The sequence below is a fragment of the Mustelus asterias genome, unplaced genomic scaffold (genome assembly GCF_964213995.1).
Source record: "Mustelus asterias unplaced genomic scaffold, sMusAst1.hap1.1 HAP1_SCAFFOLD_47, whole genome shotgun sequence".
Lineage (NCBI taxonomy): Eukaryota > Metazoa > Chordata > Chondrichthyes > Carcharhiniformes > Triakidae > Mustelus > Mustelus asterias.
In genome coordinates, this window is record NW_027590122.1 from 2,255,326 (window position 1) to 2,280,729 (window position 25,404).

The 25,404-nt window shown below is 46.0% G+C and overlaps 2 protein-coding genes across 4 annotated transcripts in view; one reads left to right on the forward strand and one right to left on the reverse strand.

Moving 5' to 3' along the window:
- LOC144483141 (uncharacterized) overlaps positions 1 to 25,404 on the reverse strand; it is a 34,473-nt gene that overhangs the window by 3,656 nt on the left and 5,413 nt on the right. The window lies entirely within an intron of this gene.
- LOC144483138 (uncharacterized) lies at positions 1,307 to 21,911 on the forward strand. 3 transcript variants are annotated; one of them, XM_078201928.1, is made up of 4 exons: positions 1,307 to 2,635; positions 9,609 to 9,611; positions 13,711 to 14,587; positions 21,369 to 21,911. In XM_078201928.1, exons 1-4 carry the CDS (start codon positions 1,390 to 1,392, stop codon positions 21,895 to 21,897), a joined length of 2,655 nt encoding a protein of 884 aa, XP_078058054.1. In that variant the 5' UTR covers positions 1,307 to 1,389; the 3' UTR covers positions 21,898 to 21,911. The 3 variants fall into 3 exon arrangements, with proteins under 3 accessions (XP_078058054.1, XP_078058052.1, XP_078058053.1); XM_078201926.1 differs by lacking the exons at positions 9,609 to 9,611; positions 21,369 to 21,911 and adding an exon at positions 11,843 to 11,845 and having other exon boundaries at positions 13,711 to 14,633; XM_078201927.1 differs by lacking the exons at positions 9,609 to 9,611; positions 21,369 to 21,911 and having other exon boundaries at positions 1,307 to 2,545; positions 13,954 to 14,633.

Consider the following 25,404-nt stretch of genomic DNA (forward strand, 5'->3'; position numbering starts at 1 on the left):
CGGCAGGGATTGTGATCGGAGAGGGAAGCCCTGACGTCACAATGGAATGGGGAGGGTGTGATGTCACAATGGAATGGGTGAGACTGTGATGTCACAATGGAATGGGTGGGAGTGTGACGTTACAATGGAATGGGTGAGAGTGTGACGTCACAATGGAATGGGTCGGAGTGTGAGGTCACAATGGAATGGGTGAGTGTGTGACATCACAATGGAATAGGTGAGGGTGTGAGGTCACAATGGAATGGGTGAGGGTGTGACATCGCAATGGAATGGGTGAGAGTTCCAGATGAGCTGAGACTGAGCTGGAGTCGGGCGATGGCACGACATGTGTCCCGGTGGCACAGTGGTTAGTGCAGCTGCCTAACAGCGCCAGGGACCCGGGCTGAATTCCAGCCTCAGGTCGTTGTCTGTGCAGAGTTTCTACATTCTCCCCGTGTCTGTGTGGGTTTCCTCCGGGTGTTCCGGTTTCCTTCCACAGTCCAAAGATGTGCCGGTTAGACGGATTGGCCACGATAAATTAACCCTTGGCATCAGCAGGATTAACAGGGTAAATACGTAGGATAAATGGGGATGATTGGGCCTGGGTGGGATTGTTGTCAGGCTTGATGGTCCGAATGGCCTCCTCACACTGTAGGATTTCTATGAATGAAGGTGGAAATACGCAGTCTTGATGATGATGTGGATATGTGGCTGGAAGCTCATCCTAGAGTGAAATATTTCACCAGGATTGTGAACAGCCGATTCAGCTTCAGCCAATTGCCAGGAAGAGGGATAGAGTTGCTGGTGAGGGAGTGGAGTTTGTAGTGGGGACTGAACACAATGGGTTCAGACTTCCCAGTATTTTTGGAAAGAAATTTCTGTTTTTTAGTACTGGATATCAGACAAGTCAGGATATGAGTTGGAGGGGAACTTGGAGTTGATGATGCTCACATTTACCTGCTATCTTGGTCCTTCGAGGTGGTGGAGGTTGAGGGTTTGGGAGATTCTATCAATGTTCTCATTGAGTTGTAGATGTATAAAATCCCTCTCCTTCATTCCCGATCTCTCCTATTTCTCTCTGTCTTTTCCCATAGTGCCCAGACTGGATGGCAGGTTCCCTTCCCTGAAGGACATTAGGAAATCAATTGGGTTTTTTGACAATCCAGCCGTTTTCATGGTCACTTTTTCCTCGTGCTGTCCCCACAAATTACCAGGTTCATTCAGCTCAATTTCACAACCTGCCTTTGTGTTTTTGTGGGTTCTCTCTCACTCCCTTTTTCTGTTTTAATTCAATTTCACAGGGTATTAGAAGAGGAGGATTTGCAGTTTGGAAACTGAAACCAAGCCTGGTATCAGCACCTTATGGAGTCGGCCAATTTATTGTAATCTGAATATCATTGTATTTTGAACATGGAAGAAAATAGCACCATTCACAGTGGAGAGAAACTGTACACGTGTTCTGTGTGTGGACAAGACTTCAACCAATCATCTGGCCTTTCGGAACATAATTGCAGTCACAACAGGGAGAAACTGTGGAAATGTGGGGACTGTGAGAAGGGATTCAAATCCCCATCCTTGCTGGAAATTCATCAACGTAGTCACACAGGGGAGAGGCCATTCACCTGCTCCCACTGTGGGAAAGGATTCACTCAGTCATCCAGTTTACATATACACCAGAGGACTCACACTGAGGAGAGGCCATTCACCTGCTCTCTGTGTGGGAAGGCATTCAATCGGTCATTCAGCCTAGCATTGCACAAGCGAACTCACACGGGGGAGAAACCATTCACCTGCTCTGTGTGTGGGAAGGGATTCAATCAGTCATCAAACCTAGCAAAACACCAGCGAATTCACAGTGAGGACAGACCATTCACTTGCTCTGTGTGTGGGAAGGGCTTCAAAGCATCGTCCATGCTAACAAAACACCAGCGCGTTCACAATGGGGAGAGGCCATTCAGCTGTTCTCAATGTGGGAAGAGATTCGCGCTGTCAGCCAACCTCCTGACACACCAGCGAATTCACACTGGGGAGAGGCCGTTCATCTGCTCCCAGTGTGGGAAGGGATTCACTCAGTCATCCAGCTTACACATACACCAGAGGACCCACACTGGGGAGAGACCATTCAGCTGTTCTGTTTGTGGGAAGGCATTCAGTCAGTCATCAAACCTCACATTACACCAGCAAGTTCACACTGGGGAAAAGCCATTCACTTGCTCCCAGTGTGGGAAGGGATTTGCTCGCTCATCCAACCTCCTGATACACCTGCGAGTTCACACTGGTGAGAGGCCGTTAACTTGCTCCCAGTGTGGGAAGCGATTCACTGACTCATCTCACCTGCTGGCACACCAGCGAACTCACACTGGGGAGAAGCCTTTCAGCTGCTCCCAGTGTGGGAAGGGATTTGCACACTCAGGCAATCTGTGGACACACCAGCGAGTTCACACTGGGGAGAGACCGTTCATCTGTTCCCAGTGTGGGAAGGGATTCAGTCAATCATCCAACCTAGCAATACACAAACGGATTCACACTGGGGAGAGGATGTTCACTTGTTCCCAATGTGGGAAGGGCTTTGCTCACTCACACACGCTGCAGGTTCACCAACGAGTTCACACTGGGGAGAAGCCGTTCACTTGCTCTGTGTGTGGGAAGGGATTCAGTCAGTCATCAAATCTGCTGAAACACCAGCGAATTCACAAGGAACTATTGTGATTGAATTTTGCTGTGAATCATATTCGGACTGAACCATGTTCATTTGGGTCTGTTTCTGCTGAATTGAAAAGTGACTCCAGCCCTGGTATAGGTGTTAATATTGTTGGTCTGAGAATGGGAGGATTTGGGGTCAGGAAACTCACACAAAACATCAGATCAGGATTGGATGGAGCCACACAATTTATCGTAACATGAAAAGCAGGAATTTTGAACCTGGAAGGAAACAGCACCGTTTACAACCACAGTCACATTAGGGAGAGACCATGGAAATGTGAGACTGTGAGGAGAGACTCAGTTACCCGTCAGAGCTGGAAACTCAGTGGCGCACTCACACTGGGGGAAGGCCATTCACCCACTCTGAGTGTGGGAAGGGATTCACTCAGTCTTCTGAGCTGATTACATACCAGTAACTTCACACTGGGGAGAAACCATTTAACTGCCCTGAGTTTTGGAAGAGATTCACTCGGTCATCCACACTGCTCAGTCACCAGCGACTTTACAACTAACCACAGTGATTGGACTTTTCTGTTGATCACATCGAGGACCGAACTGTGTTCAATGTAAGTGAACTGGCAAATGAGGTTAAAGAACAGGTCAATAGAGGTGCAGTGGCAGATTTGAAAGGGTTATTTCAGAAAACCCAGAACAGATACATTCCAATGAGAAAGAAAAATTCCAAGGGGAGGATCCACCATCCGTGGTTCACGAAAAAAGCTAAAGATAGTATCAAACTTGAAGAAAAAAGTAAACAATTGCACAAAGATGGGTGGCAGGTCAGAAAACTAGACAGAATATAAACAGCAAAGAATGATAAAAAGATTAAATAAGGAGAAGAATTGGAGTACGAGAGAAAGGCAGCTGGAAAGATAAAGATGGATAGTAAATTAGAAATCTTTGTATCCTCATTGGCCACCGGGGAGGTCCCAGAAGATTGGAGAATAGCCAATGTTGTTCCTTTGTTTAAGAAGGGCAGCAAGAATAATCCAGGTAATTACAGGCTGGTGAGCCGTACATCAGTGATAGGGAAATTATTGGAGAGGATTCTTCGCGACAGGATTTATTCCCACTTGGAAATAAGTGGACCTATAAGTGAGTGGCAACATGGTTTGTGATGGGGAGGTTGTGTCTCACGAACTTGATTGAGTTTTTCGAGGAAGTGACGAAGATGATTGATGAGGGTAGGGCAGTGGATGTTGTCTACATGGACTTCAGTAAGGCCTTTGACAAGGTCCCTCATGGCAGACTGATGCAGAAGGGAAGTCGCATGATATCAGAGGTGAGCTGGCAAGGTGGATATAAAACTGGCTTGGTCAAAGAAGACAGAGGGTATCAGTGGAAGGGTGCATTTCTGAATGGAGGGCTGTGACAAGTGGCGTTCCTCAGGGATCAGTGCTGGGACCTTTGCTGTTTCTAATATATGTAAATGATTTGGAGGAAAATGTAACTGGATTGATTAGTAAGTTTGCGAACGACACAAAGGTTGGTGGATTTGCAGATAGCAATGAGGACCATCAGAGGATACAGCAGGATATAGATCAGTTGGAGACTTGGGCGGAGAGATGGCAGATGGAGTTTAATCCGGACAAATGTGAGGTAATGCATTTTGGAAGGTCTAATACAGATAGGAAATATACAGTAAATGGCAGAACCCTTAAGAGTATTGATAGGCAGAGGGATCTGGATGTACAGGTACACAGGGGGTCATTGAAAGTGGTAATGCAGGTGGAGAAGGTAGTCAAGAAGGCAAACGGCATGCTTGCCTTCATTGGCCGGGGCATTGAGTTTAAAAATTGGCAAGTCATGTTGCAGCTTTATAGAACCTTAGTTAGGCTGCACTTGGGATATAGTGTTCGATTCTGGTCGCCACACTACCAGAAGGATGTGGAGGCTTTGGAGAGGGTACAGAAAAGATTTACCAGGATGTTGCCTGGTATGGAGGGCATTAGCTATGAGGAAAGGTTGGAGAAACTTGGTTTGTTCTCACTGGAGCGACGGAGGTTGAGGGGGGCGACCTGATAGAAGTCTACAAGATTATGAGAGGCATGGACAGAGTGGATAATCAGAAGCATTTTCCCAGGGTGGAATAATCAATTACCAGGGGGCACAGGTTTAAGGTGCGAGGTGGAAGGTTTAAAGGAGATGTACGAGGCAGATTTTTTACACAGAGAGTAGTGGGTGCCTGGAACTCGTTGCCGGGGGAGGGAGTGGAAGCGGATACGATAGTGAGTTTTAAGGGGCGTCTTGACTTTTACATGAATAGGATGGGAATAGAGGGATATGGTCCCTGGAAGGGTAGGAGGTTTTAGTTCAGTCAGGCAGCATGGTCGGTGCAGGGCCATGGAGGGCAGAAGGGCTTGTTCCTGTGCTGTAATTCTCTTTGTTCTGTAAACATTTCTCTGGATATTTAAATAAAAAAAGAGTTATCCAAGTGAATGTTGGTCCAAGAGAAAGTGACTCCGGGGAATTAATAATGGAAAGTGAGGAGGTGGCAGATGAATTCAACAGGTACTTTGTATCAGTCTTCACTATAGTTTAGTACTCTACCCGATAGTATCGAGGATAGAAGTAATATCTTATCGGGGTGTGGAAGGGAGAGAGGAACTCAGGAAAACTGCTGTCACTTATGAAGTTGCACTGAGCAAATAGTTGGAGCTGTCGGCTGACAAAACCCGGACCCTGATGGACTTCATTCTCGGCTCTGAAAAGAGGCAGCTCGTCAGATAAAAGCAAAGTATTGCAGATACTGAAAATCTGGAATAAAAACAGAAAATGCTGGAAAGACTCAGCAGGTCTGGCAGCACCTGTGGAGGGAGAAACAGAGTTGACATTTCGAGGCCATATGGCTGTTCTTCAGCTGAAGAGGGGTAGAAACGACTGGGGTGAGATAGTTGATGCATTGTTCTAATTTTCCAAAATTCCCCGGTTTTGGTGGAAGTTCCATTCGATTAGAAAGTTGCAAATGTAACTCCTTTATTCAAAGAAGAGAGACAAAAAGCAGGAAACTACAGGACAGTTAACTTAACATGTCATAGGAAAAATGTTAGAAGCTATTATTAAATATGTTACAGCATGGCAGTGAGAAAAATTCAGGCTATGAAGAAGAGTCAACATGGTTTTGAGAAAGGGAAATCATATTCAACCTATTTTTTCAGTTCTTTGAAGGAGTCACATGTGCTGTGGATAAAGGGGAACGAAAGGTGCAGAAAGGTGAATGTACTGAGATTTCCAGAATGCATTTGTAAGCTACCACATCAAAGGTTATTGTGGAAAATGAAAACTTCCAATGGGTAAGGGGAATGGTAAGATATTGGCACGGAAAGAGAATTGGCGAGTTAACAGGAAACAGGATTGGCATAAATGGGTCTTTTTCTAGTTGGCTGGATGTGATGAGTGGTGTGCCACAGGGATCAATGCTGGGGCCTCAACCTTTTTACCACTTATATCAATAACTCAGATGAAGGAATTGAAGGTATGGTTGCTAAATTTGCCTGTTCAGGTACACTGAATTTGGGAGAATTTAGCATGGCCAATGCACCGAACCAGCACATCTTTCGGAATGTGGGAGGACTTCTTACTGTTCAGATAACAGCCCAGGACTGCAGTGTGTTTTGACAGAAGTCATAAGCCACCACTCAGGTTGCCAGACAGTCAAGGACACAGACATGTGTTTATTGATAATGTAGCTATGTGTACGTGCCCTGTTGATTGAATATTGTAATTAGGGAAGCGTAGGGCTGCTGTAATTGGTTAAACATTACTGCGGAAAACTAATGAAGTAATCAGAACTATTAGTTGGGATTGGATATTGAGTACCTTTGAATACGTTTACAACTTTGATTTGTGTGTTAATGACTTATAGTTGATGTTAAAGATATAATTGCTGTTGTATTCCTTTGTTCTGGGAGCCTGTATGTCACGTGTGGAAACAGGTTTCCCCTGCTATAGATTGAATAAAGGCCAATTTTAAACTTTGAAAATATTTGTCTGGACTCTCGGGGGAGTGAAGAATGGGACAGCGAGGAAAGCTCCCTAACAAAGGGTATGGAGAAAAGGCAGGAGAATAGCACTAAGCCATAATGTTCATTTGGAGGGCCAGTGCAAACACAATGGGCCAAATGGTCTCCTGCACCATGATTCTGTGAAATTCAGGTCCTGGTGAATCGAGTGACCCTGTCGGATTTTGATCTGATGTTTGGTTTTAATTTTCTATTATTAAATCCTTCCCTACTAATTTTAAAAAAAAGTTGACAGGGTCAGTGTCTCTATCAATGCAGAATAGAAATTCAAAACAGACAATTCGAGTTTCTCTGGAACATTCTTCCCCCTCGTTTCCCCAAACTTGTGGTTCAATCAAACTAGAAGGCCAAAATCAGCAACAAAGTCCCAACAGAATCTCCCTCTCCAGGGCCACCTGGGCACAGACAAGACCACAGAAGATCAACCAGAGTGACTCCCGCCACCCCCTTCAGCCCCACCCATCCTGAATCTACAGATTACTGTTCCAACCAGGATCTAGAGCAGGTCCAGGAGAAGATCCTCCCACTCACCACTGCCCCCCCTCCCCCTCCCCCACACTACAGCCTTCTGGACTCACCATTCAGTCCAACAGTTTCAGAGAGTAAACTCTCAGCCTGTTCTGTTTCTTTGCCTTTGATTGTTTCACTTTTCTTTCTTTCAGTCGGCAGCCCCCCTGCTCCAGGCACAGCTTCAGTTTCCCTCTTTCTTCTCTCGCTCCATCTCCATTCCCTTTGGCTCTGGGGGTGTTCACTTTTCTCTCATTCAATCTCTCCTGTCTTCCACCCTCTCACAGATCTTCCTTTAGTCCCTGTCCCACCCGCCCCTTTCTCCAAACCTGTTACATTTCTAACTTTCCCCAGTTCACAGGAAAGGTCACAGACCTGAAATGTTAACTCTGTTTCTCTCTCTGCACAGATGCTGCCGAACCTGCTGAATTTTATTCCAGTATTTTAGGCTTTTAAAGATTTCAGAGTCACTGAAGAGTTTTGGTGCAGGAGGAGGCCATTTGGCCCATTGTGTCTGCACTAGTTCTCCGAATGCGTAACTCAACGAGTTCCATTCTGTCACCTTCTCCCTGTATCCCTGCACATTCTTTCTATTCAGATAATGTCTAATTTCCCATTTGAATGCTTGAATTGAATCTGCCTGCACCGCACGTTCAGGCAGTGCATTCCAGACCCTAACCTGTGTGTGCGAAGGGATTCGCTCTGTCATTCTCAGTCCAAAGATGTGTGGGTTAGGTTGATTGGCCAAGGTTAAAAATTGCCCCTTAGAATTCTGAGATGCGGAGGTTAGAGGGATTAGCGGGTAAATATGTGGGGGTAGGGCCTGGGTGGGATTGTGGTCGGTGCAGACACGATGGGCCGAATGGCCTCCTTCTGCACTGTAGGGTTTCTATGATTTCTATTCTGCCTCACTGAAATTTAATTTCTTAACACTAAAAATGTTCTAAATGTGTAAAAATTTTAAAAGCAGACATGAAGTGTTGAAACACCAACTCATTCTTGATTAATAAGGGAATAAAGGGTTATGGGGAAAAGGCAGGAGAATGGGGGTGAGAAAAATATCAGCCATGATTGAATGGCGGAGCAGACTCGATAGGCCGAGTGGTCTAATTCTGCTCCTATGTCTTATGATCATTCACACAAGGGTGATGTCATTCACCTGCTCCACTTGTGGGAAAGGATTTGCCCTTTCAACCTGCTGAGACACCAGTGAGCTCACACAGGGGAGTAGTTGTTTTGAGTGTGGGAAGAGCTTCATTCAGTCATTCAACCTGGTTAGACACCAGTGAGATCACAAGTGACGACAAAGATTGGCTTCTATTGTCATTGCTGCTGTTTTTTCTTAAAGTTTATTTATTAGTGTCACAAGTAGGTTTACATTAACACTTCAATGAAGTTACTCTGAAAATCCCCGAGTCGCCCCACTCCAGTGCCTGTTTGGGTACACTGAATTTGGGAGAATTTAGCATGGCCAATGCACCGAACCAGCACATCTTTTGGACTGTGGGAGGAAACCAGAGCACCCGGAGGAAACCCACGCAGACATGGGGAGAACGTGCTGACTCCACAAGACAGTGACCCAAGCCGGGAATCACACCCGGGCCCCTGGCGCTGTGAGGCAGCAGTGCTAACCACAGTGCCACCATGCCACCCAGTTGGACTGAACAATGTTCATTCTGAGAGTCAGGTTTTGTTTCTGACAGTAATAACCATCCTAACTCAACTGGATAAATATGAAATTAATCAACTTTTTTTCAAAATTATTCTTCTGGATTTTTTCTTTTGGAGAGCTATTACACTATTTCTGCTGTGAAATGAGAACTATTGTCATTCTCCATCCATTTCAGGAAGCCTCATCCAGGATTTTAGCTACTGTGTCTGCATCATTTTTACAAACAGGGAAGGTTTCAATCCACCAGGTAAACATAGCTGTAATTAGCAGGATCTACCAGTCTCCTCCTCTTAGTGTGGAGAGTGGGCCTGTATAATCAAGCTGCAGTGTTTCCCATGGAACATCAATAATGTGGAACAAGTTAATTGGGACAATGCATTTTGCAGAATCTGATTAGTTTGAACACATGAGGCACAGCTCCAGGCGCTGATGGACATTCTGATGCCTCCTCAGCCACTGATAGTATGATCATGTTATATAATATTGAGGAGTCAAATACGCCTTGCTTTGATCCATCAAATATACTAATTCCTTTCTAAGCCATCGAGTTGTGACTGAAGTCAAAGTTAAACCATATTTGTGAAAGAAAACTTCATTGTCAGATGAGTGAGTCCTTACTTGCTGTGAATGATGAGGGGAAGTTTTCTCTACGGTGCTCACCCTTTTTACCCACAGTCGTCTTAGGTCAGTGTCCTGACAAGTTTTGAAATGACATATAACTGGAGTCTGTCGTACCGGTCCCAATGATTGTGTTTTGGGTGGATCCCATGGAATCTCCTCTCGAGCAGCTTTCCTGGTGAGTCAGTCTGCTTGGTTATTACCATCACTCCCTTCACTAACTCCTGCTGCTGATCTACCTTCACCTGGCAAATAGCAATTTGTCCTGGACATCCAGTAACATTCCCAATCATTCAGAGTTTGGAGTGGTGAGCAGTGGTTTCCTTTCTGCTGTGGTGAAGCTGTGTTTCCTCCCCCAGAGGGGTAGGTTTTCTGAGGGAATTACAACCCAAGTAGCTTTCAGAATATTTGGTGATTATATCGGTAACAGTTTGAAGGGCTGTGACCGCAATAACCTCAGAGTTCTGGGCTAACTGTTACGATTGTGGTGGATATTTATGAGAATACTACAACTGATGTGGAGAGTCAAACACACAGCTCCACTCTGATACAAACCTTGTTCATAAAACCAACACCTGATCGCATAAACCCCAGTGCAATTGCCAAGCAAAAACTGATAGCCAAATTCCGCACACATGAGGATGGCCTCAACCAGGATCTTGGGTTCACGTCACACTACCTGTAAAGCCCATGACTTGCCTGGGCTTGCAAAATCTCACTAACTGTCCTGGCTGAAGATAATTCACACCTCTTTAACCTGTGCTTAACCCTCTCTCCACCCGCATTGTCTGTACCTTTAAGACTTGGTTACCTGTAAAGACTCGCATTCCTACCATTATGTTGTAAATTGAGTCTGTGTCTATGAATGCCCTGTTTGTGAACATAACTCTTCACTCACCAGAAGGAGGAACACTCCGAAAGTTTGTGCTACCAAATAAACCTGTTGGACTTTAACCTGGTGCTGTGAGACCTCTTACTGTGTTTACCCCAGTCCAACGCCAGCATCCCCACATCACGATTGAACCCAGCCAGAATCAGCACCATCAAGGAAGGAGTGAAAGGGGAAACGGTATAAAAGCTTTGATATCTCTGTGTGACCCACAGCAGAACTTCCAGAAATGGAGTACAGCAGATCACAAATTCACAATATTTTGTTAATTTATCTCAAATGTTAACAATTTTATTTTGTATTAACTCTTTGAGATTTCAATGGTGCAGTTATCACCCAGCATTCGCTGCGGGTGTGAAAGTGCTCTATTCACTCCACAGGAGACCAGTACGCAGGCGCGATGGTGTCGCTGGAACATGCGCAGTGTCACTTTGCTCGGAGCCCTGCGAGTGCGGGAGACGTTTGTTTCAGCGGGTGAGAGTCAGTGGGGCGGAGGGAGGAATGGAGCCGGGAGTCGGGGTGGGGAGGGAGGAATGGAGTCGGGAGTCGGGGTGGGGAGGGAGCGGAGGCTTCACAAACACCCGCTGTAGACCGCAAGGCCCGAATCAGAGCCTGCGGGTCCCGGGTTTGCAGCTGCCGGGATTTTATCCGGGATCAGGCCCAGTGCCGCGGCCGCCGTCTTTGTTCCGCGGCAGCAGAGCGCATGCGCGGCCAGTGGGCGGAGCTAAACCAGACAATGCTGGAAAATCTCAGCAGGTCTGACAGCTTCTGTGGGGAGAAAATAGAGCCAATGTTTCCAGTCTGGATGACCCTTCGTCACAGCTAAGGGGAAAGAGAATCAGAAAAGATTTATACTCTGAGGAGGGGAAGTGGAATGGGACAAAGGGAATGGAAATGAGGATAAAGACAGCTGAGAAGTTGCTAAAAATCAGAGAATCATAGAATCCTACAGTGCAGAAGGAGGCCATTCGGCCCATCGAGTCTGCACCGATCACAATCCCACCCAGGCCCTATCCCCGTAACCCTATGCACTTACCAAGCTAGTCCCCCTAACACTAAGGGGCAATTTAGCATGGCCAATCCACCTAACCTGCACATCTTGAGACTGGGAGGAAACCTGAGCACCCGGAGGAAACCCACGCAGACATGGGGAGAACATGCAAACTCCACACAGACAGTGACCCAAGCTGGGAATTGAACCCAGGTCCCTGGCGCTGTGAGACCTTCTTGGAGATCGTGTCTTTATATGCTCTGTTTGTGAACAGAATTCCCACTCACCTGAAGAAGGGACTTAGAGCTCTGAAAGCTTGTGTGGCTTTTGCTACCAAATAAACCTGTTGGACTTTAACCTGGTGTTGTTAAACTTCTTGCTGTGAGACAGCAGTGCTAACCAGTGTGTCACCGTGCCGCCCACGGTGGCACAGTGGTTAGCACTGTCCATTAAGAGATCAGAATGTTTTGAATGGCAGAAAAGAGGTATAGATGGTCAAGGCAGTTGGCCTGGAGGGGGGAGGCAGAAGAAGGAGAGTGGGAATGGGGAAGTGGAAAAATGGAAGAGAGAAAGAAGGATGATATAAATGGATGAATGAGATGAAAAGATGAAACAAAATTAAGTAAAACTAATGGAAATTTGGTGACGGTGGAGGGGAGAGTTCACGCTTTAAAGTTGTTCACTCAATATTCAATTCGGAAGGTTGTAAAGTGCCCATTCGGAAGATGAGGTAGTGTCCTTTTGGTTTGCTTTGGGGTTCACTTGAACATTGCAAAAGGCCAAGGACAGACGTGTGGACAGCAAGTCAGGGTGGTGTGTTCAAGTGGCAAGCATCTTTGTCTTCGAGCTTTATTTTTAAATGACCTGCTGTTCTAGATTCACCGTTGAGGAGAAACATCCTTTCAGGATTTATTTTGTCAAGCACCCAGATAATCTTATATGCTTCAACAAGTTCATCTCTCATTTCTCTAAAATTCAATGATTATAGATGCACCCTGTCCAAACTTTCTTCATAAAACAAACCCATTTGTGCCCCGAATCAGCTTAGCGCACCTTGTCTGAACTACTCCCAATGTAAACTTATTGATCTCAAGTAATCTTACATCAGGAAACAGGAGGAGAAATATTCCATATTTCTATCCTGGACTGAATGATGGATTTTGGAAACTCCTTTTCCAGGGGTTTAGAAGGGGAGGATTTACACAGCAATCTCAAACAAAGAAAAATGTTTAACTCGTAATTTCAAACCATTGTTGACACATGACTCTTGTAATCTGCTTTTAGGGAGTTAGAGGATTTAGAGACTGCAATTTGTCTCTGACTCCAGTGCTTCTGACATCTTTCCAGCTGCAGGCTCCAGCAGCAAGTTTAAATTTGAAAACAGTGGAATTGTTCCAGAGGTGAGTATTATTGAACACTCATCTACAGTTCAGAATTGTTAGTGCTGTGCTCTGTTATCTGTGCGAGATTCCATGGCTCTGGGGCTGGTGTGATTCACCAGCAAGTTCACACTGAGGAAAGGCTGTTCACCTGCATTGTGTGTGGGAAGGGATTCAGTCGGTCATTCCACCTGCTGACACATCGGTGAGTTCACGCTGGTGAGGGTTTACCTGTCCTGACTATGGGAAGGGATTCACTCAGTCATCCCACCTGCTGAGACACTAGCAAGTTCAGAAGTGATGACAGGTGTTGGATTCGGCTGTTAATGCTGCTGTTAATCACACCCAGGACTGAATCATGTTCATTCATCCGAGTCATCAGTGCAGACTTGATGGGCTGAAGAGCCTCTTTCTGCTCTGCAGGGATTCTACGGATTCTTAAAATTCTGTATGAATTGAACATAATTTCACTATTTCTGATTTCTGTACATCTGGAGATAAATTCCACTCTTTTGTGAGCATTTTGATTGATTTCCTGACTCGCTATGATATTTTAAACTCATTATTCACTTTAAGCCAGTGAGGAAAGAATGTTCCACAGCAACTAGGATTGTCTGTTTTGAGTTTCTGAGCTGTACTGACTGTGATGACATTTGTAAACTCCTTTTACAGGATATTAAAAGGGGAGGATTTGCCAACAGAAATCTCAAACAAAACTTCACATCAAGCTCTGATGGAGTCACTCATCAGGAGAGGGAAACCATTGCCTGTTTAACCATCAAAGTGACAGGAAAAGCAGCAAGACGCAGACACCCACACCATGGGAAAACCGTGGAAATGTGGGGATTGTGGAAAGGGATTCAGATTCCCGTCTGTGCTGGAAACACATCGACGCAGTCACACTGGGGAGAAACCGTTCACCTGCTCCGTGTGTGGGAAAGGATTCGGAGATTCCTCCACCCTGCTGACACACCAGAGAGTTCACACTGGGGAGAGACCATTCACCTGCTCCAATTGTGGGAAAGGATTCAATCAGTCTTCCAACTTGCTGAAACACCAGCGAGTTCACACTGGGGAGAGACTGTTCACCTGTTCCAATTGTGGGAAGGGATTCACTCAGTCATCCCATCTGCTGACGCACCAACGCGTTCACACTGGAGAGAAGCCGTTCACCTGCTCCGTGTGTGGGAAAGGATTCGGAGATTCCTCCAGCCTGCTGAGACACAAGAGAGTTCACACTGGGGAGAGACCGTTCATCTGCTCCAATTGTGGGAAGGGATTCTCTCGGTTATCCACCCTGCTGACACACCAGAGAGTTCACACTGGAGAGAGACCATTCACCTGCTCCAGTTGTGGGAAGGGATTCACCCAGCTAGCCACCCTGCGGGCACATCAGCGAGTTCACACTGGGGAGAAGCCATTCACCTGCTCTGTGTGTGGAAAGGGGTTCATTCGGTCATCCCACCTGCTGAGACACCAGCGAGTTCACACTGGGGAGAGGCCATTTACCTGCTCAGAGTGTGAGAAGGGATTCAGTGATTTATCTACCCTGCAGACACACCAACGAGTTCACACTGGAGAGAGACCATTTACCTGTTCTGATTGTGGGAAGGGATTCACTCGGTCATCCACGCTGCTGATACACCAGCGAGTTCACACTGGGGAGAGACCATTCACCTGCTCTAACTGTGGGAAGGGATTCACTCAGTTATGCACCCTGCTCTCACACCAGCGAGTCCACACTGGAGAGAAGCCATTTACCTGCTCTGTGTGTGGGAAGGGATTCACTCAGTTATCCAGCTTGCTGAAACACCAACGAGTTCACAAGTGATTACAGGGGTTGGATTCTGCTCTTATTGCTGCTGTAAATCACATCCAGAACTGAAGCATGTTCATTCTAACAGTTGGTGAAGTGGGAGGGTCAGAGGGTTTCTTTCTGCTGGACTGACCGGTCTCTCAATTTTCATTCCAGTGGCTGATTCCCTTTGAGCGAAGGCACATTTCCACTGAAATGATCCACAAAAGCAGATGTCAGATGAGACTGAGATGAGGAAAAAATTCTTAACTCAAAGGGTAGTGAACTTGTGGAATTCTCTACCACAGAAGGCTGTGGAATCCCAATCACTGAATATATTCAAGGAAGAGATCATTTTTGTTTTAGATTTTAATGGCTTCAGGTGGTATGGGGAGAATATGGTATTGAGATCGAGGATCAGCCATGATCATATTGAATGGTGGAGCAGACACGAATGGCCTGCTCCTAGTTTCTATCGAGTACATTAATTTTATCCTGGATAATAAATAGTCTTTTTCCTCCCACTATAGGTGTCTTGTCGCTCATCCATCCTCGTTCTCAGGGTTGGCCGCACTCTGAACAATCTTTCTCCCCTGATTTCTCAGCTGCTCTCACTGCCTGTCCCATCGAGAGGCCGGTCCACATTCTGATATTATCCACACATCTCGGGCCTTCCTTGCACACATTTTCCAGGTGTTCTGTCTCACATTACCTCTTTTTCCAAATACACCCTCCCTATTCACAACACCTGTCCAAAATAGGTGAGCTTCCTGGATGTCAGAGCCTCAAACAGGTTCCAGTGAACACCAGCTTTCTCCAGCACCCACTCATTCATCCACTTTGCCATCCGTGACACACGGAATAATCGTCTGAGTCCTTTCATTTCAAACACTTTTATTGGAGCCTCGTCACTCTTTTCGATGGTCCAGCTTTCACAGACACACATTGTCACGGCAACACAAGGGCTTTCAGAAGATGAATGTTCATCATAACCGAGATGTTGTGGCTGCTCCACTCTGTTTTCACTGAGATCACAACACCATGATCCTTAAGACTGGCCTGAATTTATCTGATAGATTCTGCATCTACCACTGCAGTCAGATCTCAAATAAATACATTTGTCTCTGTTCCAGTGAGTCTACAGCACAGGGCCAGGCCAGCCAGCTCAATCGGTCTGTGTCAGTATTTATGCTCCACATGAGCCTCCACCCACCCCTCTTCATCTCCCCACCCCCCCCCCCCCGCCCCCTTCAGCATATCCTTCTATTTCTTTCTCCCTTATTATGTATCTAGCTTCCCCTTCAATGTATTCATGCTGTTCAACTCAACCACTTGTTGTGTACCAAGTTCCACATTGTCTTTTATTTGGGGGTGCGGTCAACCTGCTGACAGATCGGTGAGTTCACACTGGGGAGAGACCATTTACCAGATTGGTTCCAGGGATGAAGGAAAAGATGAGCTCTCATTATCGATTTGATTTGATTTGATTTATTGTCACATGTATTAACATACAGTGAAAAGTATTGTTTCTTGCACGTTATACAGACAAAACATACCGTTCATAGAGAAGGAAAGGAGAGAGTGCAGAATGTAGTGTTACAGTCATAGCTAGGGTGTAAGAAATTGCATTCAAGCATTGTTAGAGAGTTTAAAAGAGTTAGAATGAAATTTTAGCAGCATAGAACGAGAGTAAAAGATAGAATTAGAAGGTATGCTGGGCACAGCTTGCAAGAAGTCGCCTCGCTCCGGCGCTATCTTGGAATCTATCTTACAAAATAGGAAAGATATAGCAGCATTGGAGGCAGTTCAGAGGAGGTTCACCAGATTGATTGAAGACATGAGGACTTTGTTGTGTGAAGAGATATTGAACAGTTTAGGCCTATACTCTGTGGAATTTAGAAGAATAAGGGGAGATCAGATTAAGATATATAGGATGATAAAAGGTATGGATAAAGTAGACGTGGAGTGGATGCTTCCTCTTGTGGAGCAACAAAGAACAAAGAAAATTACAGCACAGGAACAGGCCCTTCGGCCCTCCAAGCCTGCTTCCTCCTAGGAAGAGAGGTCATAGTCTTAAAATAAGGGGTAGCAAATTTAAAATAGAGTTGAGGAGAAACTACTTCTCCCAAAGGGTTGTGAATCCATGGAATTCACCACTCCAAAGTGTGGTGGATGCTGGGACACTGAGTAAATTTAAGGAGAAGTTAGACAGATTTTTAATTGGTAATGGGTTGAAGAATTATGGGGAGAAGGCAGGAAAATGGGGATGAGGAGCATATCAACCATGATCGAATGACAGAGCGGACTCGATGGGCCAAATGGCCTAATTCTGCTTCTATCTCTTCCGAACTTATGAACACAGTTTTAAGATTTTGGAAAGAGACACGGGGGACAATGAGGAAGGTTTTTTTCTCACAGTAAGCGGTAATGAGCTGGAACTCAACACTTAAATTCAAAGGCTGATGATATCCAGGCCCTGATGAATGGAGTTTCCTCTGAATGTTGAGGCCTCCCCTCCCACCCACTGCCCCTCACGCTGCCTCCGCTTATCCACCTCCTTCCCGCCTGAAGATCAGACAAACAAGCGCCTGTCCCTGGATATGAGCCGCACTGCGCATGCCCAACGTCACAATGCCCAGTGACTGATTGACGGCAGCTCAGGGCCAATAGGAATAGGGGGCGGGGCTGGAGGACCGAGCGGGAGCGGCTGGTCCTCCAACCAATCGGAGTGAATGAGGGGCGGGACCTGAAGCATGCGCAGTGCGGGTAATGGGGAGGGCCGGACGGTTAGAAGTCGGATCCGAGATGAAACGAGGTGAAGTGTGGTGCGCAGAGAGCGATGGATCTGGCAGGTGGGTGGAGAGGCTTTGTAAACATGTTGTTCAAACTCACACCCTGGAGAAGAACGTATCGGTCCCTCTGTTCGTCCGAAATGGGGCCGCAACTTGTAGTGTTGGGCCTGGGCTGACTGCTGCCACTCTGTCCGTGGGAATGTCAATCTGCGTCGGGCATCTTTGTTAGGGGCAATGTGCAACAGGACGCAGGCGCTGCCGCCATCTTTGTAGGGGGCAATGTTGACAATGAGTGGGAGGAGCTTGTTCCCCATTGTTCAGAATGAAGACAACTTGTCTGTCAAACTGCATCAACTCTCTGACCCGGGTAATCTGACCCTGCATTACCCTGGTATGGAGTCTAACAAAGGACTTTAACCTGGTGTTGTTAGACTCCTTACTGTGTTTACCCCAGTCCAACGCCGGCATCTCCACATCATGACTACCCTGGTTTGCCCAGAGCCAGATGTCTGATAAGGCAGAGTGGCAGCAGAGACAGTAAGAAAACACAGGATTTTAGAAAGGAAGATTTGAAACCAAACATCACATGATGGAGTCGGCCAATTTATTGTAGTCTGAATATTATTGTATTTTTAATATCGAAGGAAAGAGCACCGTTCACAGTGGTAGCCACGATGTGGAGTTGCCGGCATTGGATTGGGGTGGGCACAGTAAGTAGCCTCACAACACCAGGTGAAAGTGCAACAGGTTTATTTGGTAGCATGAGCTTTCGGAGCGTTGCTCCTTCATCAGGTGAGTGTCTAGTCATATTCAGGCACTCACCTGATGAAGGAGCAGTGCTCCAAAAGCTCGTGCTAACAAATAAACCTGTTGGACTTTAACCTGGTGTTGTGAGACTATTTACTGCGTTCACAGTGGAGAGTAACTGTGAACGTGTTGTGAGGTGTGGATAAGTTTTCAACCAATCATCTGGCCTTTTGGAACATAATTGTAGTCACAATAGGGAGATGGCATGGAAATGTGGGGACTGTGGGAAGGGACTCAAATATCAAACCAAGTTGGAAACTCATCGACGCAGTCACACTGGGAAGAGGCAGTTCACCTGCTCTGATTAAAATGAAAAGGGAGGCGTACGTTAAGTCCAGGCAACTGAAAACAGATGGAGCTCTGGAGGAATACAGAGAGAGTAGGAAAGATCTCAAACGGGGAGTTAGAAGGGCAAAAAGAGGTCACGAGATGTTCTTGGCAGGCAGGATTATGGAGAATCCTAAGGCATTCTATTCATACGTTAGGAACAAAAGAGTTGTCAGGGAGAAAATCGGACCTCTCAGGGACAAAGGAGGGGAATTATGCTTAGAACCCAAGGGAATAGGGGAGATCCTAAATGAATACTTTGCATCGGTATTCACGAAGGAGAGGGGCGTGTTAACCGGGAGTGTCTCGGAGGGAGGTGTTGACCCGTTAGAGAAAATCTCCATTACAAGAGAGGAAGTGTTAGGTTTTTTAGGGAACATTAAAACTGACAAAGCCCCAGGGCCTGATGGCATCTATCCTCGACTGCTCAGGGAGACGAGAGGTGAAATTGCTGGGCCTCTGACGGAAATCTTTGTCGCTTCTTTGGACACGGGTGAGGTCCCTGAGGATTGGAGGATAGCGAATGTGGTCCCGTTGTTTAAGAAGGGTAGCAGGGATAACCCAGGAAATTATAGGCCGGTGAGCTTGACGTCCGTGGTGGGGAAGTTGTTGGAGAGGATTCTTAGAGACAGGATGTATATGCATTTAGAACGGAACAATCTCATTAGTGACAGACAGCATGGTTTTGTGAGAGGGAGGTCGTGCCTTACAAATTTGGAGGAGTTTTTTGAGGAAGTGACAAAAACGGTTGATGAAGGAAGGGCCGTGGATGTCGTCTATATGGATTTCAGTAAGGCATTTGACAAGGTCCCACATGGCAGGCTGGTTAAGAAGGTTAAGGCTCATGGGATACAAGGAGAAGTGGCTAGATGGGTGGAGAACTGGCTTGGCCATAGGGGACAGAGGGTAGTGGTCGAAGGGTCTTTTTCCGGCTGGAGGTCTGTGACCAGTGGTGTTCCACAGGGCTCTGTACTGGGACCTCTGCTATTTGTGATATATATAAATGATTTGGAAGAAGGTGTAACTGGTGTAATCAGCAAGTTTGCGGATGACACGAAGATGGCTGGAATTGCGGATAGCGAAGAGCATTGTCGGGCAATACAGCAGGATATAGATAGGCTGGAAAATTGGGCGGAGAGGTGGCAGATGGAATTTAATCCGGATAAATGCGAAGTGATGCATTTTGGAAGAAATAATGTAGGGAGGAGTTATACAATAAATGGCAGAGTCATCAGGAGTATAGAAACACAGAGGGACCTAGGTGTGCAAGTCCACAAATCCTTGAAGGTGGCAACACAGGTGGAGAAGGTGGTGAAGAAGGCATATGGTATGCTTGCCTTTATAGGACGGGGTATAGAGTATAAAAGCTGGAGTCTGATGATGCAGCTGTATAGAACGCTGGTTAGGCCACATTTGGAGTACTGCATCCAGTTCTGGTCGCCGCACTACCAGAAGGACGTGGAGGCATTGGAGAGAGTGCAGAGAAGGTTTACCAGGATGTTGCCTGGTATGGAGGGTCTTAGCTATGAGGAGAGATTGGGTAGACTGGGGTTGTTCTCCTTGGAAAGACGGAGAATGAGGGGAGATCTAATAGAGGTATACAAGATTATGAAGGGTATAGATAGGGTGAACAGTGGGAAGCTTTTTCCCAGGTCGGAGGTGACGATCACGAGGGGTCATGGGCTCAAGCTGAGAGGGGCGAAGTACAACTCAGACATCAGAGGGACGTTTTTTACACAGAGGGTGGTGGGGGCCTGGAATGCGCTGCCAAGTAGGGTGGTGGAGGCAGGCACGCTGACATCGTTTAAGACTTACCTGGATAGTCACATGAGCAGCCTGGGAATGGAGGGATACAAACGATTGGTCTAGTTGGACCAAGGAGCGGCACAGGCTTGGAGGGCCGAAGGGCCTGTTTCCTGTGCTGTACTGTTCTTTGTTCTTTGTTCTTTGTTGTGGGAAGGGATATATTGCCTTATCCGGGCTGCTGAAACACCAACAAATTCCAAGTAACTGCAGTGATTGGATTTTGGCGTGAATCATATTCAGACTGAACCAGTTCATTTGGGTTTGTTTCTGCCTAATTGCAAGATAACTCCAGCTCTGCTATAGGTGTTAATATAATAATCTTAGTGATATGTAATCAGAACCTCAGCTTGGGATGAAATTTAACAACCAGCTAATGAACTGTCTGGTTCAGCCTCAAAGAGTTACAACAGAGAGAGTAGGTGGGGACTGGATTTTGTTGCAAGCACTGAAGACAGTGGCTTTCCTCTTCCCAGTATTGAATTGGAGGACATTTCTGCTCAACGAGCACTGGATGTCAGACATGATAGGATGGTGTGTTACTTGGAGGGGAACCTGGAAGTGTTCATGTTCACACACACCTGATGCTCTGGACCTCCTAGGTGGGTGAGCTAATGATTCCTTCAAAGCTCGGGTCGAGTTGGAGATACATAAAAGCCTCGCCTTCAATACTTCCTGCTCCTACCTCTCTCTCTTTCTCTTCCTTGCTCCCCTCATTGATCCCAGAGTCTTGTGTTGGTTCAGACCTGGTGTAGGCCCAGACTGCATGAGCAGGTTTCCTCGCCTGAAGGACACTAGTTGGGTTTTTATGACAATCCAGCTGTTTTCATGGTCATCTTTTCCTAGTGCCAGCTCCACAAATTACCAGATTCATTCAGCTCAATTTCACAACTTGCCTTTGAGTTTTGTGGGTTCTCTCTCACTCCCTTTTTTTCTGTTTTAAATCAATTTCACAGGGTATTGGAAGTTGAGGATTTGCAGTTGGGAAATTTGAACATCACATCAGGATCTGAGAGTCGCCCAATTCATCAGAACCTCAGTATCATCAGAATTTGAACATGGAAGGTAAAAGCACTGTTAAGAGTGGGGAGAAACCGTACACGTGCTCTGAGTGTGGACAAGGCTACAGCCGATCATCTGGCCTGTTGAAACACAAGCACGTTCACTCTGGAGAAAGACCCTATAAGTGTGGGGACTGTGGGAAGGGATTCAGTTACTCATTTGAACTGAAAGCTCATGGGCGAAACCACACTGGGGAGCGACAGTTCACCTGTCCCGTGTGTGGGAAGGGATTCACTCAGTCATCCAGTCTGGTGACACATCAGCGAATTCACACCGGGGAGAGGCCGTTCATCTGCTCTGACTGTGGAAAGCGATTCACTCATTCATACAACCTGCTGAACCACCGGAGAGTTCATACCGGAGAGAGGCCTTTCCTCTGCTCTGACTGCGGGATGGGATTCACTCACTCATCAAATCTGCTGGCACATGAGCGAGTTCACACTGGGGAGAAGCCATTCACCTGCCCAGAGTGTGAGAAAGGATTCACTCGGTTAGCCAACCTGCGGAAACACCAGCGCAGTCATACTGATGAGAAACCTGGTTTTTTTTAGCAATGCAAATGTTTATTAACTCTTGTAGGCAACTGAATGTGTATTTTATTAAGTTTATCTGTCAGCAGCGATGAAGGTGCAAACATTGTTCATTAGGATAATTGAAAGGCAGAACCAAACCTTTTTGGAATGCTCTCGATGGATTGTGTTTGAGCCAACAGCTTGCGCTTTTCCTGGCCAGTTAAAACTCTGGTGGTGGGTGGTGCATCAGGTAGAGGATTTCCAGAAACAGGCATCGCCATTTCATGCGTATTTTGGATTGGATCTTCTTGATGAGGTGTTGGAGCAACTGCCTTATCCTCAGATTGGTCATCACCACCACTGGTCTTCTGCATGTAGTATAGGATTTCATCATTTTCTGCCTCCCAAGCTGAGAAGTGACCAGCACTCATCCGATGTTGTCCGGGAATCTTTGTTATTCTGTACTTGCAACCTGTCCTGGGAGTGAGTGATGGCAATATTTTTGGAGATAAACTCATTTTTCTTTTCGGAATGCTCTCGATGGATGGTGTTTCATCCAAACGCTTGCGCTTTTCCTGGCCTGTTGAAACTGTGGTGGTGGGTGGTGCATCAGGTGGAGGATTTCGAGAAATAGACAGCCACGTTTCATGCATCTTATGTCTGCTCATTTGGACTGGATCTTCTTGATGAGGTGTTGGAGCAACTGCCTTATCCTTAGATATCACCACCACTGGACTTCTGCATGTAGTATAGGACTTCATCGTTTCCTGCCTCCCAAGCTGAGAAGTGTCCAGCACTCATCCGATGTTGTACGGGAGTCATTGTTATTCTGTACTTGCAACCTGTCCTGGGAGTGAGTGCAGGCGATACTTCTGGAGATAAACTCGTCTTTCTTTTCAGAATGCTCTCGATGGATGATGTTTGAGCCAACAGCTTGTGCTTTTCCTGGCCGGTTGAAACTCTGGTGGTGGGTGGTGCATCTGATAGAGTTATTGGTGATGTCCTTTCTAAGTAGTTGAATATGCACTTTGCTGAAGCGCTTTCACAGATGGCAAACTTTGAAGACCTCTTTGGGGGTTGCTTTACTGGAGATCTGATACTCGTAATTTGTGGTGTGGACTTTTTGAAATCGTTGGCCAGGGTTCATTATTGCACTCATGTACGAATCACACCGAGGAAGTGTTTTCCAAATGACTGGCATCCATTTTGTCTCCTTTGAATTTACAATCAGATTACATATGTGTCTTGAAACAACATTGTATATACTGGGCTTTGCAGGGTTGTCGATGTATGTTCTCCCCCTATTAACTATAATAGGTGGAGGATTTTGAGAAACAGGCATCCCCATTTCATGCGTACTTTGGATTGGATCATTGATCGTGCCCAGCAATGCATTGCGATCAGAAGAAAAATCCCCACGAATTCCAAATGAAAATATAGATCAAACCTCCTTTCTGCGAATATAGACAGGCTTTTGGTAGTAATCAAATGGAACAGGCTGTTGTTTAATTGAACAACTAAAACGTCTTATTTTTGTTTCACTGAGTCTGAAATAAAGCTGGAACTGATCACTGGTCTGAAACCTGTTTGAATGCTCAACTCCAGGAAGTGCTGTCGACAATTGGAGGAACTAATATCCCATCAATGTGTTCACACTGACAAGAGACTGCTCTGGTCCTCTCACTCTGGGACTGGGTTCAGCTCAACTCACTGTAAACCAGCACACCGATGCTGGGGAGAGGCTGTTCACCTGCTCAGCGTGTAGGAAGGGATTTATCTGTTTGCCCAACCTGTTGACATACCTGAGAGTTCACATGTAATTACTATGATTAGATTCTTCTGTTAATAACATCCAGGACTGAACTATGTTCTTGGGTCTGTTTCTGATGATGTCAATAAACTCCACTTCAGGTAGAGGTTAATATTCTGGATAAAGGATAAATAAATCAGCTTTGTGTTAAACACAGTGTGACAAGTCCTTTTACTGTCACCAACATAAGTTAGTTCCTTTTGAAATTCTCTCCCTCCCCCCTGTCTCCTCCAACAAGTGTGAGGAGCTCATGGAGCTTCTTTGTCACTAAGATTGAGACAATCTGATCAGCTGCCTCTGCCGATTCACTCCCTTCCACTGGCCCATGGAGCCAAACTGTATCTAAAAGCTCCTCCTTCCTTGAGCCTTAAACTTGCCTCTTTCTTTAGTTTTTCTCCTATCTCCTCTCATCCCTTCCAAAGCTCACCTTCTCCGTGAGACTCACCCTCTGCTCCCTTCACTCTATTCTCACTAAGTTGCTGACCATCACCTTCCCTGTGTGAGCTGATTGTTTTAATTGTTCCCTTGCCTCGGGTCCTGTCACTCTGCAAAACTGCCAACATCAGCCTCCTCCTCAATGAACCAGCTCTTGATCCCACCGTTTGTGCAAACTAGTGCCCCATCTCCAACTTCCCTACCTCTCTAAGATCATTGAATGTCTTGGAAAATGGAGTTTGAGGGAAAACTCACAGGAAAAATCTCACAGTAAAATTTCTCCAAGTTTGTGAAACAGGAAAGGGCAGCTGAAGTGAGGATTGGTCCCTCAGCAGGTAAGACTGAACAATCATGGGAATGAAGGAAATGGCCCAGACTCTGAACAAAATATTTGTCCTGTTTTCAGTGAAAGATACAAAATACAATTGTGTTGGAAGCAGTTCAGAGAAGATTCACTAGGCTGATTCCTGGGATGAAGGGGTTACTTTATGAGGAAAGGTTGGGTCTGCACACAGAGTTTAGAAGATTGAGAGCTGATCTTATTGAAACCTAAAATTCATGGGGGGGCTCGACAGGTTGGATGCTGAGAGGATGTTTCCCCTCATGGAAATCTCAAACTGGAGGCTGAGTTTAATAATAAGGGAGGTGAGGAGGAATTTCTTCTCATTCACTTTGGAATTCTCTCTCCTTGGAGAGCACTGGAGCTGGATCATTGAATATATTCAAGGCTGAGTTACACAGAGCTTTGATCAAACGGGAGTTGAGGGAACGGGAGCGAGGCAGGAATGTGGAGTTCAGGCTGCAATCAGCCATAATCTGATCAGCCACAATCTCATTGAATGGCAGAGCAATCCCGGTGGGTGGAATGTCGACTCCTGCGCCTGTTCCTTATAAACTTCTGAAAAGGAAGGAGCTGCAGCAAGCAGCATAATTAAGGACCCCACACATCCTGGACATTCTCTGTTCCACTGTCTTCCGTTGGAAAAAAAGATACAAAAGTCTGAGGTCATGTACCAACCGACACAAGAATAACATTTTCCATGCTGCCATCAGACTTTTGAATGGACCTATCTCACACTAAGTTGATTTTTCTCCACACCCTAGCTATGACTGTAACACTACATCCTGCAATCTCTCATTTCCTTCTCTATGAACGGTATGCTTTGTCTGTATAGCGCGCAAGAAACAATACTTTTCACTGTATACTAATACATGTAACAATAATAAATCAAATCAAAATGCCACCATAAATAAAATGCATGATCTGGAATATCCATGAGAATGCAATCCTGAAATTACAA

Bases quoted from the DNA above. Each gene is read 5' to 3' on its own strand.
- LOC144483138 (XM_078201928.1), top strand. From the start codon at position 1,390: ATGGAAGAAAATAGCACCATTCACAGTGGAGAGAAACTGTACACGTGT. The intron at 14,588-21,368 runs GTGATTACAGGG...CACTGTTAAGAG, and splicing joins AAACACCAACGAGTTCACAA to TGGGGAGAAACCGTACACGT.